Raw genomic sequence first — 16638 nt, forward strand, 5'->3', positions numbered from 1 at the left:
AAGACAGCAAACAAGCAATCAGAAGAGTATTGGTTGCTTAATGGAAACTATTGTGGTTGATGGGTGCACAGAACTGCGAAACACCGAGATACGCTTCCGATGCGACATTTGTTAATGCATCCCGCTGTGATCATAGTCATCAAAATTTCATCGGTTTACAGAGACCCTTGGATCATCATGGTGGACAGGAATTTACTTGATGGATATCCCATGTTCGATTGTTCGCTCGTCTGACAAAGGAAGACTGTACACCAGGCGTGAGTTGTCGGAGCCAGCGACGTGAGCGTGACCTGCCTGAATAACTGACTCGATACACTGCGAACTTGGACCGTCCTCAATTTTCACTCTAATTTTCTGTTTACTGAACTCTCACACTGACAGAACAAGTTTCGAGTAATGTACATCTGGCGTTTTCAGAAAGGTAGCCTCAAGACTGCACATCGCTTTTCGTTACAGATACTTTGGAATGTGGATTTGTGTGGAGACAGTGCAATGCAGTTCATCACTTACGAATCAGACGCGGATTTTCAGTCACTGGGTGAAGTAGATGACTAGCATTTGAAGATTTTCACGCACCAGGGCATTAGTTTGCATCAAAATGATTTGGTTAATGTTAATTTATACAGAGTCGTATGCCCCATCCAGTTATTATAGTGGATCTTCGGAGTTGACTTTTGGTTCTTTAGACGTATTGATGTGTTTTCATCAGATCCAAATTGTGGTACATTCGAGAGTACTGAGTTTTTACTAAAAATCACCTCACCCTTGGTATTTTTAAGTCCTGTTTGTGGTGTTTCCTCGTGAGGAGAGACCGCCTCCTAGAAGTCGTTAGTTTTAGTTGGTCTGCTCTACTTTCTGTAAGGAGAGTCTCATATACATTTGAGTGACATCTGATGCTGATTTGCCTGTCCACGATGGTTTCATCACTGGACGCTTGCGCACAGGCTATAGGTTTGCTCTGATTTGGATGTGCTGGGATGGACTTGCGAATCCGATGTACGTAGGACGGAATGAAATCGGCAGGCAAAATTGCAGAAATCTTTTGGTAGCAACCGGCTGAGTTAAATATAATGACATTGCAATGGACACCAACAGTGCGTTCAGCAGTGTGGTACTACTATCATCCATGAACCTCTATGTTTCAGTATAATTTACCCATATATATATATATATATATATATATATATATATATAGATAGATAGATAGATAGATAGATAGATAGATAGATAGATAGATAGATAGATAGATAGATAGATAGATAGATAGATAGATAGATAGATAGATAGATAGATAGATAGATAGATAGATAGATAGATAGATAGATAGATAGATAGATAGATAGATAGATAGATAGATAGATAGATAGATAGATAGATAGATAGATAGATAGATAGATAGATAGATAGATAGATAGATAGATAGATAGATAGATAGATAGATAGATAGATAGATAGATAGATAGATAGATAGATAGATAGATAGATAGATAGATAGATAGATAGATAGATAGATAGATAGATAGATAGATAGATAGATAGATAGATAGATACATACATATTCCATCGAATTTAAATAAACGCCAAGGACTTGCACACAGCACTACATTCGGCTCAGTGCGAACGGCCTCCGGCTTGCCTACTATGCACAGGTATCCAGTGCTCTTACCACTGTTGACCGGAAAATCCAATTCGAATGCTAGCTTCAAGTATACAAAGGTCACGACAAAATAATGAGATTGAACACCTAGGAATGAAACCCCTGGTTCTTTGGAACTTGTATTCAACCACAGATTTCCTTTGGATCAGGTTGCCTTTTTTTATTCTATAAACACTTGTCCTGTAACCAGTTTTTTTGCAACACTAACCAGGATCTTTCATCACGATTGACATCTGCACTCAGCTTAACGTACCTACAATCTCAACACGCATCAGCGGATACCCTTGGCTACAGAAAGAACGGTTCAAATTTGTGGCAAAATCAGCAGTTTCTTTCTCGTACTGTACTGCCATTTGTGCTTCCGAGCCCTGTTGGGATTCAGGCAACGGAAATGAACTCGGAGGACTGAACGACCGTGTGGCCAATGTGGGAACAAAAACATAAGTGTACAATGCGTACATTTTGTTATTTCAACACCAACGACCCCCTCAGTTCGCGTCACATGAGGTAGTTGCATAGAAATTCTATCGACAAATAAGCATCAAGTAGGATCACCAATCATGATGCGGTGGCTTAGCCAGCGGAACCGTTTGTATCATATGTTAACTGGAATAAATCACATCGATGTTTACCTGAGTGACAAAGCGACATACCCTATCAAATGTATGTACAGATGATGTTCAACAACCCAAATCATACACCAGGTTGTTTCACCGGTTCGTTTCCTAGCGCCCGTTGTCGACATTCGAGGTGTTGTGTTTCACACGGTTGGATTCTGGTTGCCACAGAGAGAATAAATTCGTCTTGATGGTAATGTACCCGTACAATGCAGCAATAGTCTCTCGAGTTGCTTTCTTGGTAATCGGATTACTCAGTGCCGTATCAAACAGACGATTTAGATATTTTTCGTTCACACTTAGCGTTTCCAGCAGAGTTTTCGGCCAATAGGTGTAGATATAGCCCAACAGGTGTAAGAAGCCTGGGCCTGTGATGCTCGATCTAGCTTGTGCGCCGCAATCGAGCAAGCTGTCCAATATCCGCTGACACTGGTTGTGATGGAGGAAGAAACAGATTGTCATGTAATATTCTGGCCAGTTTTTCGGGTAGTATTCGGCGGCTCGGAAGAGTGAATGGAAGATGTCTGTTATGACGGTGGATCGCTGTTCCGCCAAAAGCTTATTCATCAGCCGTGTTTCGCTTGCTAATTTTGCTAAAGCCAGGGCAGCCTCTGTGCGGCAGCTTGGTTGCTGGCTGCCTAAAGAACGTAGAAGCTGATCTAACCAGTTCCCTTGCAGCATCGCACCATGCTTCAACTGCTTTCTCAGCAGCCTATTGCGTCCGGATGCAGAGATGATCGACATGATTTTGAATCGCACCACGTGACCTGAAGACTGTCGGTAAGCCATAAGATCAGCACCCAGCCTTTCCAAGGCCGGGAAGAGCTTGATCGGATTACGTTCCGTCACCCAAATACTATCTGTAACAACTTGCTGAAGCGTTTGCGTAAAATACTCCAAAATATATGGGTGGACTTTACGTAGTTCTTGACTGACCGCTTGTAGCATAGTTGCCGGTCTGGGAGGTAACCTTGGTACGAGAAATAGGTGGCGATCGCGTTCTGATTGAAAGGGTTCGCTTAGCCTAAATCCAAGTGCTTTTACGTGACCAGATGACTGTGTAATGCTACTGTAGAAGGACCCACTCAATCTGTGTATACAGGGATCGACTGCAGTGTCGACTGAAGTGGAACCTTCTTCACTAGTTGTCTTAAAATTGGGACCGCATCTTAGCAGCGACAGATATGAGGCGTTTGAACGACTATCCTCGGACAGCGGTGATCGTATCAGTTTGCTCCCCCTTCTTTTGTTCAGTACTAATTCTGAGTGGTCCACATCTACCGTGTTTGAAATGGTGACTCTCGTTGGGGGCCGATCTGGTTGAATGGTAGGCAGCATAAAACGGCAGGTCAAGCTGGGCTGATCGAAACTGACTTGAGGCTCTATGGGCTCTGCGGGTTTCTTCAGGTAGGATAACAACTCTTCTGACTGCTGGCGGAGGATTCTTTCGAGGATTGGCTGCTTTCGAGAAGTAAATCTGACTAGTTTTTGTACTCTAGCCTCTGCTGAATCTCCTTGCGTGACCGAAATCTCCGGATGGTAGAGTACTTTGTTGCTGAGTTGCAGTATCGTTTGCTCGAGCAAGTCTTGAATGTTAATTTTACTTTCGAAATCAGGTATGATGTTTCTTAGGTGCCGAATGATTTTTGTGGTACGGTGACTTGGAAATATCCTACTGGAGTTTAAAGACTGTAGACGCGAACCGCAACTTGCCTTAGTGGTAGCTACCGTAACGGATGGTTGAGGATAGCTAGGCAGATGCTTAGTTTGCGTGAAATTTAGATGTAATGAGCGTCTTTCAGTTTTGTCTGTTCCCACTCTAACGTTCTGAGCAGATCTAGTTGTTTGACTCTGTCTTTCTTCTAGACTCTCTCCACGTATGTCAGTACTTATCCGAGACTCCAGAGAACTGAGAGAAGTCAGTTGAGTACTGGCGTCCATATGTCGTGGTTTGGAGTTTTCATTTCCATGGCTGGTCAGCTGACTGGGTTGTGTTAGACCAGTTGTATCTGGAGGATTTTCAGCTGTCGATTCGGTTGATCGTTCTGAAGTTGATGTGTCCACTGTGCCAACGGACTCATCATATTTTACCGGTGGAGTGTTGTACAAAATGCTGGAATCTGCGGCAGTTTCAAAGCATGTTGCTTGTTGAGGATTCTGGTAAAATGACATATCTCTGAATGAATTTAGCTCTCCCAGAAATAGCGTGTTTATGACGGCTCTTAAATCTTTTGGAGCGACTAAGTTTCGGTTCTCATTTTTGGCTTGTGACTGTATCGCTTTATACATTGCTGCTACACTTGATGAACGAAGTGTAATCTGATGACTACGCCTTTGCTGAAGCTTCCTGTCTTCCATGTTTCTTATGGAGCGTTTCAGACCGAGATGCAGACCAAAGTGACAGAGGTGAATGGCAGTTTCCAAGTCTTCCGTGCTGACGGATCCTTCATAAAGGCTCTGATAAAACCTATGTAGGCCACCAAATTTGGCAATGAATCGTTTTGCTGCGAAAAGAAAAGGAGAAATAATACTGGCGCTTACAATCTGTGTAAAATAATGTGATGCATTCAGATTGATATTACAAAATTGTTGAACTGGGTATAAGATGCGATTCTGCTTCTAGGCCAGGACTACCCTAGCCACCACAAGCTAGCCAAATTTTAACGTTTAGAAGCCGCTGGATGTCAGTCCTCAAAACTCGCAGTCTTGTTATTAGATGACACTGAAGACGACAGTCAACTGAAAAAAAAACATTTGCAATTCGTACTTTTGTTTCTTCTGCGGGTTTGGAAATGTTTCTCGCCGATAACATGGAGAATAAAGAGGGTGTAGCAACGCACTTGGAGAGGTGGCCCGGTCACTTTAAATTTTTCTCATTTTATATCAAGAGAAAATCGGCACAGCTTATACTTGTACAAAAATCTGAGACCTATGGACTGTGGCAATCTTTATTCTCAGATTCATAGCCTATGATGGGTAAGAATGACTTTAAATAAAGTGATCTAAATGAATATAAAACTGAATTTGTAAGCCCTACTTACCCACAGTATATTCGCATCATTTCAAATGAGAGTCAGTATAGCATTTCCTTTAAAAGGGACCTCTCTCAGGAACGTCGAAATGCCCCACTGATGGACGTGCTAATTAGCATTGACATCATCACACTTTTCCATTGCGACTGCTTTCATTTTTTGTTTTCTGCCTCAGGAGGATTTCATTACAAGGCCGACAATCACCACAGGAGCATGCTGAAAACTTGGAAGGCTTTACTTCGGAAATTATACATAACAATGGGTTTAAAACGAACTCACCCAAACCGGTTGTAATACGGTGCACTAGACTTGAACGATGTGGCATCACGGAGACAGCAGTGATTACCTTCCTTCGGTTTCGTTGAGATGCTAATCACCGGAGCTAAACTAGGTTTAGGATTTTGCTAGACTTCTTTTATCACCAATTTACCAGTCCAGAACAGTCTGACGGTCTTGATTTCTACTTTGAATAACTGATTTTTGTTGGAAAACTGGACGTCTCTGCCACCAGATGATATGTTCTGACTAGAAGCTTCCTTGATTCTTCATAAACCAACTACAGTCAGGTATCCTGAACGAGCAGTGCAACGGCACTATACTGACTGACTGGAACATAGGACTGTTAATTTCTTAGTCTGTCATCCGTGACTAAAGGAAGATTATACGTTTACAACAGCAGCTCGCATAACACCCACGCATTCAATTCGATTCTTGAACTACGACTCTGCTCATTCGCGCGGAACTAAAGGGTGATCGGAGTTTCAGTGGCATACAATGATAAAACAAAATGAATCGTTTCCAGAAGCTGCTGAGTTGAAATAGATATCCAGAGCGCCTCATCGGTAAACGAGTATCCGCGTGTCTTACCATAACTCATTAGCGGAACCTGGGATACTGTTTAAAGTTTTAAAAAACTACTAGGCCGCTACATTCTTTCGAATATAAAACAAAATATAGCGGTATATTGATATTGGTTTCAAGGAATAAAATAAATATAATCGGGTTTGGCTGTGCCTGGTTGGAGACACTACAAGATATGGCTGTTAACCGATGTCAGTGGCGTTCTTGTTGTCCGTTTCTATCCAGATAGTCTGAGTGAGTGTCTGGAGGTATAGGCACCTCGGAATGACTGTGGTAAGCTAAGTCCCTTCCCCGTCCACCTTTACTCTTTTCTTCACAATAAGGCTTCTAAATAAATCATGGTTGTACGGCAGTGAAGCATCGGTATTGAACACTGATACCATGCTGTCCATGATGGGTTTGGCTGTCATCATGGGGGATTTACTGGAATTTCTGGGCACATCTTTCAGAGATGTTGTTGAGCAGCAAGTCATTGAATTTTTATAGACTATACACGAGTGTCTAGGTGACTGTTAAAAAACTACTTTGAACATACATCAGTGGATAGTGAGATGCATGGACTTCAGAATCCTCGAATTACACAACATTCCACCGAGGGGGTTGATGCTTATACATGCTTCCACCTTTTGGCTAGAACATTTACATGAAAAAAAGAACCTTAAAAGCTCCTAGGAACTCACTTACCTGGATTTACACTATGCTGTGAGGATGCAGTTGTTCCTCGAGTTATCGCTGCTACCGTACTGGTGAGGGAACGAAGGTCCATGTCGCTGCTCGCTTCGGTTGTTTGCAAAGATGGTGGCAGAATTTCTGGTGACCAGTATCCCAATTTTGCGTATACAAGGACTTCAACCCACCAATCTGAGCCAATCATGGGTGCATGCGCATCAGGCTTCAATTCAGCACGTGCCTTGAGCGCCTCAAAACTTATTTTCGGGTGAATCGGTTCTGACTGGAAGTCCCATATGACTTTGGTCACACTAGACTGTTTTCTCTTAGTTGTTTCTGTCTTGCGATCATCCAAGTTTCCCGAACGTTTGCAGCGCAATGAGCTGGAATACGTCCCAGTGTACCTGCTTGCCCATATGCTTGATTTTTGTATCTTACCGATGGACGTGGTATTTGCCGCTTGAGCATTGTAATTATCTGCCTTTCCATTGGGGATTCCATCAGGTTTCGGTTTATCCAGATTCAATCTTGTTAGTTTTTCAATATCACTATACTTTATGCCCAGAAATGGGCTGAAATCATCGACAGTCAAATAAGCTAAATTGTCCTCCCACAGTTCCGTGCCATTTATGATGTTTTCTGCTATGGTGACAGCGCTATTATTAAGGCACTGCGTCGACTGTTTCCTCGAACACTGTTTCCTTTCCTTTCCATCCTCCATTAAAAAGCTGAATCGTTTGGCAAAGTGGGCGCTGATTATCGCACGAGTATTATTTAAACGGCCTACAATCAATGGAACCCTACCTTATCAGATGACATGTCACACGATCACGGTCACGCTGAAAACTAACCAATCAGTTTGAAACATGACAATCTGGACATGGCAGTTTGCTTGACACGCCAGTGTAAACGGTTCTTGTTTTGTTTCAAAAATTGTTTAGCGCTGAACCTGCGATAAATTCAGACACAAATGTTTCTTTTTTATTTTTACCTCAATCAGTAATGCTGTGCTGAAGCATCCCGAAACTCAGATAAATTCATGGATGAGATCGAGGCTCCACTAATGAGCAGGTAATTATTACCGGTACCCATTGCTGTCTTCAAGTTTAGGCCAGTTCAGGGTTTACAACGAGCATTTGTTTGTCATGCCTATTCTCTTGGACCCACACTGGCATTAAGGGCGTACTAGTATTGCCATTTTCGGCCACATGAGAATCTACTACTTATTTCAATCCAAGAAGAGTGAAACTGGTTGTGGGCTGTCGAAGAGTTTTCAGGAACCTTGTGAATAGTTTTCTCTATGGAGACACACTAAGATATCTCGAATATTTTGCTAACTGGAACATGAGGGTCCTTTGCCCAACACATCCAGCTGAAGAATATCATAAACAAGAGATTCAGTTGAGTCTCTAATGAGAAGTAAGTTAATTCACAAATGAGTGTACCTGTTGAAATCAGTCCAATTTGGGTTCAAGTAGAACATGAGGTTGACAGAAACTCGGGAACTGCGCCCACCTGATGAGCCCCAAGAAGGGAAAACCGGTTGTGGGCTGTCGAGAAGTTTAGAGCAACCTTGTGGGTAGTTTCCCTTATTTTAATCCGTGTCTGCCGACGGTTCCGCTTCTCTGGAGGACTAACGCCTCAGTGCTTGGAAATTCACTACTAGATATTAATCTTTGTTCCCAGAAGAGCAGAAGATCGATTGCAGTCGGTCGCTAATGCGACCGATAAATGAATAGACCGCACTGTGCTGTGGAACAAGTTATGGCTAGGTGTATGATAAATGTACACGTTTATTGTTCAAGATCAATAATTTACAATGATGCCTCTTGGTCTCTTTACCTCTTAAGGAACTAATATGTCCTAAATACCTTCCCGAAGAGAGCAGCTTAGACAGTCGGTTTCCATCGAGAATTAATATATTGGTTGTGTACCGAGCCTACCTTACCGTAACTCAAAGAAGTAAAATGTGCTTGCTGTGCCTACACCAGAGTTGCCCAAAAGTTTATGCCAGTCAGTGCGTGGATCATTCCTCCGCTGGGTTATGTTGCACATTTCAAGCGACGGAGCGCAATTACTAAAGATTTAATTTTATGACGCAAGCCAAGCCACCGACTTCCTCCAAAGTGCTCAAAGAGTGATTTATAGCTGATCCGAAGATGACCTAACTTATTAATCGGGTTTAGGACCATGTCCATTGAGTTTAAAAAGAAAGCGTCCAACTATATTACTTGCCTCCCATTAGAACATTCACGTTGGTTACTAATGAATGTTTGTTCTATTGAACGTTGGCTTTCAGTTTAGTGGGCAGTAGCGAATTCCGTTCCTAAATGCTGCGGGACCGCAGAGTAAGGATGTCTAGTGGAGAGTAGAAAGGCAGAATGGATGGGGTTTGGTGTGAAAAATGCTTTACGTTTCAAACACTGAAACAAATCGATATAAGCAATGCATTGGAGTACGTTTCCATCAGGCGGGTTAGCCAAGCATCCTTTGCGGGCCTTACCGAACATGACAGACAGACTTGCACGGAAGTTCACTATGGGAATCGCAGCACGATCAATACCGGAATCAGTGACGTCCCATGTTCCGTAGCATTTCCCAACATAAGGATCCCAACTCGCAGCACTCCGTTGGATTGCTTTCATGTTGAGTTGTCCAGTCTGTTTCCCATCGAAATTTTTGCCAGCAGGGCAGTTGAATGGGAACCTGTTTTGTAGATAACGTTAACATGTTCCGATTTATAACGAACCCAGGTTACTAGAATAACCCGTTCCTTGTTACGGAAGTGCTGGTGGTCAAAGGTTCGAAGACGGAGTTCAATTAATCTGTCAAGTCTAGGCAGGTTTTACGTGCACATCTTTTCTGCCATTGTGCGGTCAGAGTTTACGTTCCAGTCAACCTTATATTTTACTTGAAACCAAAATGCACGAAATTTGACTTATACATCATAAACGAGAGATTTAGTTCGGTTGCAGTGTCTCCTGTAAAAATAAAATTGGTATGCAATTGAGCGTGCACGTTGAAAAGTACGATACTCCTGATGAAATGACCCTCAATTCCGACGCAACTGATATGTTCGTTCCTGGAAAGTTCTTTTGCTACTATTCTAAAAAACCTGAAACTGATTGTGAATCTGCTAAGCCCTTTTGTAGGTGCGACTTCTTTCAGATTGACCACGGTTGGCGGATCCCAAAAGCACAGATCAAAGTAACTTTTGTGAAGTGTGACAGCAGACAATGCATTCATCGCAGCTGGCGCAAGAAGAGATGAAGAAAGAATAAATAAAATTTGAGTATCATCATCATCATCGACAGCATGATATCAGTGTCCAGCACCGATGCTTTACTGCCGTACAACCATGATTTATTTGAAAACCTTATTGTAAAGAAAAGAGCAAAGGTGGACGGGGAAGGGACTTAGTGTTAGTTTACCACAATCGTTCCGAGGTGCATACACCTCCAGACATTCACCCAGGCAACCTGGATAAAAACTGACAACAAGGACGCCACTGACATCATTTGGCAGCCATATCTTGTAGTGTCTCTAGCCAAGCGCCGTGGGGATCCCGCGTTTCCAATCCTGGAAGGCGAGCAGCACCGACAACACCCAAGCGTTTCGTAATCTCCTTCATACCCATCTACCAAGTAAAGGGTTGGCCTTCATTCTGCTTACGCCATTCTGAGCTGGAAAACAGCACTCACTTCGGCGAACGATGGCTAGGCATACGCAACACATGTCCCAATCAACGCAGCTTTTGGTGCTGGTCACACTCTTCAATGGAAGTACCCGTCGCACAACCGAAAATGCGCTTTCTAACTGCCTAATTACGGATTCGCCGACACCAGCCCACACGAACTATGATTTTGAGACAACGATTGTCGAACACCTGAAGAAGTCTCAGTTCCTCTGCTCGAACAGGTCAAGTCTCAAAGCCATACAACGAAACAACCCGCAAGGTAGCTTGAGATTCAAGCATACACTACTTTGACACCATAGGTGTCTCAAATTAGCAAACGCTACCGGGGCCTTACAGATTCGTGCACTGACATCATCTGTCACAATAGAACTTCGTAAGACGCTCCACAACTTCCAGTACCTCTCCCTGGATTGTAAGTGGCGTGTTCAGTGACCGCATGTCCACGGGCGTTACCTTACACTTTGTAGGTGCAAAGTACACACCTAAGGACGGGAAGACTTTGGTCAGTTTATCCAAAAACACCTGCGCATTCCTCCTCTTCGAAGATGAGAACGATGTCGTCTGCGTACTCCAGGTCCACAAGGTTTTCTTCACAGGCTATTTGAACATCAGGGTCTTGGAGACCTCCCAGCGTTCGTCTCATTATTTCGTCGATCGAGAAGTTAAAAAGGAATGGAGAGAGTGGTCATCCCTGATGGACACCGCTTTGTGTACGGAAGCTTTTGGAGAGTTCTCCGTATACTCTCACATGTCTACAAGTCTGAGAACGTATTATGTCTACAAACTTTCCTTGGTGGGCAGGCGTGTCAAGAAGAAGAGACCGGTCAACCGAGTCGAATGCGCCTCGGAAATCCAGGAATACTAGAATTGTGGGTCGCTCACACGTATAACGTTGTCTTAAGTTTGACTAGCCCTGGTGTTGAACACCCTACTTTCTCAAAACACGACTCCAAGAACATATGAGTTGATTCAACCAGCATAGTTAAGTATCTGGCTCTGAAGACCAGCCAAAATAAGAAGAATCAATCACAAGGTTATTTGGTATAGCTGGGCCACTGGCCCTTGGTAAGTTAGGTTTGACCATCTGAGTCGCAGTGGACCGACAAGATGTATCATTTGCAATTTGTGTAATCGATGAGGCAGTAAGTCATCATACCATTGTGGGTATGGTCTATGAGCTGCACTCAGCAGCTTTGTGGTTAGATATTTCATAACGATTCAGACCCAGATCTAGACTGTATGTTCGTTTCAGGTATTCAGTGAAATGGACCCTAAGTTCCACGGACGAAGACTCTTAATGAGGAAGAAAAGGTGATCTTCCTTCAGAGAATGAGGAAGAGTGATTCGATGTAGTCTTTGGAGTTCTGATGAACAAACCCTATGAAATGATGTAAACTTGGTTTAAGCGGCGTGATGCCTAAATGTCGTTTCTCCCTATTACCACTGAATGTGAGTGGTCTTTCAAAGATCCAAGAGATACTGGATTATCGTAGGCGATCTTCGCTAGTTCCGAAGCCACAAACCATTCACAATACACAACTGGCAAATATCATCAGTTCTCGTCACCAACTCCCATGCTACTTTATCTCTTCTCATGAATTTTTCCTATCCACGAATATGCTAACTCCATTAATCCACGAAAGTCACGTAAAACTGTTAAGCGATTCCATCATGAACGAGCGATTAAGCAGGGTTCTAGGTGAGTCTCTCGCAAAATCAAACTTGTTTACACATGGATGCATTTCGCCGATTCCAGTCACGTTTTTATTCCCCCCGAGTTTTTCCATGTTTCCTCAAATTCCGATTGACTTTTAAACACTTCATCTCAAGCACGTGATACCTACAACTTTCTGATAAATGATTACTCGAACTCTTCAGTTTGACCTTTACGTGATGCATTCCTCGGCTTATCGAGATATCCCCCCGCACACCTACTTTGGCTGTTGGTCAAACCACTGTAGTTCTCGATTTGATTGAGCCTTGCCACAGAAATAAGTTCTACAACAGAGTGGCATGGAATTTGCTTTGCAAGCAGACAGTACATACAATCGTACTTATATTACACAGGTAAGCTATCCATTTTAGGGACCAGAAACATGAGGAATCCAATCACTCATTTTTTCCTTGCGCGACAGATGTAGCCAGTAAGGTTTTCCAGATGTCCACTACATTCCCTTTCGACGGGATGAGATCTTGCAGCGAAATTATCATTAAAGCACAGTTAATGAAACCTGCTACACGTGCTAAATCACACTTTGTACCTGACCGCGAACTTTTAGGCATCGGGAGCAAGTCACTATAGTTGTGCTCCGAGCGTTATGGCACACGAGACCCTCCATAAACTAGGCACTCACGCGATCGATCGGCTAATAATCCAAGTGCAGTCGAAGGAATGAATACCTGGGATACTCTCCGAGCATATCTTGAATCCGTTACAGGAGAAACCCGAAGAGGTTCACTTTCCGTACATCGTGTCAAAGACTGTCTAGGGTTATCCGTTCCAAAAGAACACATGGCAGCACCACACACGCACTTCTTGGCAAGCGTACTTTTACGTCTGAATTCAGGGGTATCATCTATGATTGTGTGCATTTACCACCTCCTCAGTTGGAGCATCATGGAATGTTTAGTTGGAACTAAAGTACGCAATATGCAAAACGAAATGTAGACACCTTCTGAAGACAATCACATTCACAGTCTTCCGCATCCGCAGTAACTTAGTCGGTAGAACACGTGCCTGATAATCGAGAGGTCGTGGGCCCCTATCTTACCTAAAATTGCATTTAGTTGCATTTGTATTGTGCAAAAGCGGGTTTCTTTTCAACGTTCTATAAATCCCTCCCTTTCGACATCAATCCGCATCAGTGGAATATCAACGTCTGGCCCAGTGTGCGGGTCTTCCAAAAGGGTCACTAATGGCACAAGCAGGCAATGTCTCTTGCATTGTGATTGTTGGAGCACCCAATTTAGACTACTGCTCATCTTCTGGTCTGCGTACTTCGGTTCTTATCAAACATTCTATAAATCCCTTATCTTCTCCGCACATTAGTTGAATGCTTGGCTACTAGGAAAGCGTTAACCTTACATACCTTACGATGGTGGAGATCATGTTGAGCTAAGCAAATGGAATATACACACTTTAAAGCTTATAAACTCACCATTGTAAAGAATATAATGAAGTCGCTGACGCGCGGCACGATTTTCAGCATGAATTCCACAAGTATAGGGGACGAAAACATAAAAGCTGGTGAAGCGGTGCTTCTAGTGACACTGGAGTTAAAACTTAAAAGGGCAAGCAGGTTTCAGTTTAGAAACGCAGTCCCCGAGTTTCCGTCAGCCTTATGATCTACTTGAACCCAAATTGCACTGTTTTTCGAGAATACACTCATCTGCAAATCAATTTGGTTCTCACGGGAAACTCAATTGAATCTCTCGCTTATACTTCGATATCTCGAATATCGTGCCAACTGAATCCTGGGTCGGCCTGTGTGCAGCACATTCAGCTGGAGAACATCATAAACGAGAGATTCAATTGAGTCTCCCGTGAAAACCAAATTGATTTGCAGATGAGTGTATTTCTCGAAAACAGTGCAATTTGGGTTCAAGTAGATCATAAGGTTGACGGAAACTCGGGGACTGCGCCTACCTGATGAGCCCCAAGAAGGGCGAAACCGGTCGTGGGCTGTCAAAGAGTTTTCAGCAACCTTGTGAGTAGTTTCCTTTATGAAAATAATTAGTATTGTTTGCTTTTCGAATTAGATAAATTGGATGAGTTACAGAAAAGCCATCCGACAAGCAGGATCTCATTTTATACAGACGGTATTTTTCCTAGAGTGTACTGGAGCTCTGGGACATTGCCTGGCGTTTGCAAATGGTTAAGCCTGTGATAGGTTGAGGATAATGACAAGTCTTGCGTCATTACATTCGAAGAGGGTGCAAAGCCGCTAATATACTTTTTCAATGGAGATTTTGTCGTGTAAAGGAACTCACTCTACTCTTTAAAGCCGAGAAGCATTGCACAGTTATCCCATCGAATCATTGACGGTGCGAAGCTCGCGAAACTCCAGAGAACTTCGAATCCGTGGCCTCCGTGCTTGTGATGCTTGCTACAGGGATCAGTCTAACATCATCTTCTTAGATGTATTCACCAATAAAGTGTCCATCCTCCTCTACCTCGATATTCGTGTGATAGTCGAATTAATCGCATAACACTTGTATAAAAATAAGTACGGTATGATACACAATGACGGAACACCAGTAAATCGCCACCGTTTTGGCATTTCAAAATTCTATTGCTTCTTCTAATCAAGTGTTCCAGGGAATCCAAAAAAAGATCGGTGTATAAACCCTCTTCGTGTCTCGTCCTATTAGGCTGCGCGATTGCATGAAATGGTGGTTGAACTTAGACGAAAAATATAGTTCTGCACACAGTAGAAAACTGTGTTAAGCTAACTTAATTAGGGCATGGTAGCAAGTGACTAAGCCAATCGACAATGCATAGATGATTCGGAAAGTAATCCATTTGATAATTTGTGTTCAAAAATATGTGGCGAACCCAATAGGGAATACCTGTGGAGGGGCAAAAATCGTTTAGATGAGTAATAAAAATGCATTTTCAGTGAAGTTCACAACCTGACTTTTACAGGTCTTTGTCCCAGTTTTCAATTTTTGCCAATTATGCCACTTGGTACTATTGTAGCTTCATTCATATGGCAAAAATAAAGGAGTTTACGCAGTCTTATGATGGATTTTTTGCTGTAATACAAACGTGGGCACGAGTATTAATATTATTACTATTATTATTGTCATTCCACGTGACAGTCAAATACTTTCCCTCCAAAGAGACTGGTATCACTTGGACCATTCTTCGGAAATCTGCTGTGATCCAAAGATTTATCATCGGGCTACTTCTCAAGCAAGGTTGAAGCAAACCGGTTCACAAAACACTGTGACAAGTTCCACACATGATATTCTTTCCTAAAGTTTTGAACAAACAAAACTACCTAAGCATATTTTAGGCGCCTACTTTTCGAAGCTACTATGCACATGTGGCGGCACATACTTTGTTTATGTTGACTGAGCTCGCCTTAGGCGGAAAACAGGGAACCGAGAGATGAATTAGGAACATGCAATCAAACCATAGTTGGCTATCGACCAGTCTTGCCTCGTTCATACTGAACATTACTTAAGGTTATTTTGCGTCGAGTTTCCGGCCTCATTATCGGTGGACTAACATGTGGTGAATCGTGAGAACAAGTTCACTCTTTCATACTCAAGTTAGCAACCGACCCCCTGGATCATTCATGTTGCGCATGAATCAAGCTAATCGCTTCAACGTCACGCGCAATCGCAGCGCTAAGCAAAATGGACGTATTGGCCAATCAGCTTTCAGAAAGACACCGCCTTTATGAGATGACCAATTGCGATCCTACAAACTACGGTACATGTTGATCCGTTCCTAACGTTTTCAGTAAAACATAGATAACACGAATGAATTGCGCCGATTCGATTTTAATCAAACATGAACCCAGAGTATACGTTGAAGGATGCGCTTACTCCCGCGGAGAGCGACGAAACAGCTCGTACCTCATGCTGCCAAACGAATACCGAGCAACGACGACAAACATGCAAGCGAGTTGTCTGGTCTCTGTTAGTGGGTCAGACGTTGGCTCTCTTACTGGCTGCATCGGACACATGCACGGCACTCCTATCACACTGGAATTTCAGCCTACCCTTTGCACAAAACCTACCATACTTTCTCTTGCTACTGCTGGTTTGCAATTTCACTCGACTTTCAGTACAATTCCAGCATAACAAAAATCGGTCAGTGCTGATGGAACATGCTCACCTAGCAAGCGACTCGAGCAAGCCAAAAGAAAAACGCCTAAACAATCTAGTTCTGTGTGTTTCCATGGGAGTCATATTGGTTCACTCCGTATGGGCAACCATGACCGCCTATGCTTACACAAATTTGACAAGCATACAACTCCTTGATTGTTTGGGAATACCTACCGCAATGCTCCTCAGTTTCCTCATCCTGCGCCATCAGTACCTGTGGACGCATTACGTCGGAGCTGGTGTTTGTGTTGCGGGTGCGGTTATGAT

General features: G+C 43.0%; 4 protein-coding genes across 4 annotated transcripts; 2 read left to right on the top strand and 2 right to left on the bottom strand.

Moving 5' to 3' along the window:
• Positions 1-199: 199 nt before the first annotated feature.
• On the top strand, positions 200-6653 carry T265_07890 (hypothetical protein; the record flags this gene model as incomplete). Its single annotated transcript, XM_009173540.1, has 2 exons — positions 200-279; positions 6491-6653. 2 exons carry the CDS (start codon positions 200-202, stop codon positions 6651-6653), a joined length of 243 nt encoding a protein of 80 aa, XP_009171804.1.
• T265_07891 (hypothetical protein) lies at positions 1973-7592 on the bottom strand (the record flags this gene model as incomplete). Its single annotated transcript, XM_009173541.1, has 2 exons — positions 1973-4778; positions 6852-7592. The coding sequence occupies 2 exons, from the start codon at positions 7555-7557 to the stop codon at positions 2383-2385; spliced, it is 3102 nt and encodes a 1033-aa protein (XP_009171805.1).
• Positions 7593-11218: 3626 nt separating this feature from the next.
• Positions 11219-13642, bottom strand: T265_07892 (hypothetical protein; the record flags this gene model as incomplete). The annotated part of the gene is made up of 2 exons (XM_009173542.1): positions 11219-11429; positions 13623-13642. 2 exons carry the CDS (start codon positions 13640-13642, stop codon positions 11219-11221), a joined length of 231 nt encoding a protein of 76 aa, XP_009171806.1.
• Positions 13643-16054: 2412 nt separating this feature from the next.
• T265_07893 (hypothetical protein) lies at positions 16055-16637 on the top strand (the record flags this gene model as incomplete). The annotated part of the gene is made up of 2 exons (XM_009173543.1): positions 16055-16434; positions 16583-16637. The coding sequence occupies 2 exons, from the start codon at positions 16055-16057 to the stop codon at positions 16635-16637; spliced, it is 435 nt and encodes a 144-aa protein (XP_009171807.1).
• Between the last annotated feature and the right edge of the window lies 1 nt (position 16638).

This window comes from Opisthorchis viverrini (assembly GCF_000715545.1).
Source record: "Opisthorchis viverrini unplaced genomic scaffold opera_v5_191, whole genome shotgun sequence".
In the NCBI taxonomy this organism is placed as follows: domain Eukaryota; kingdom Metazoa; phylum Platyhelminthes; class Trematoda; order Opisthorchiida; family Opisthorchiidae; genus Opisthorchis; species Opisthorchis viverrini.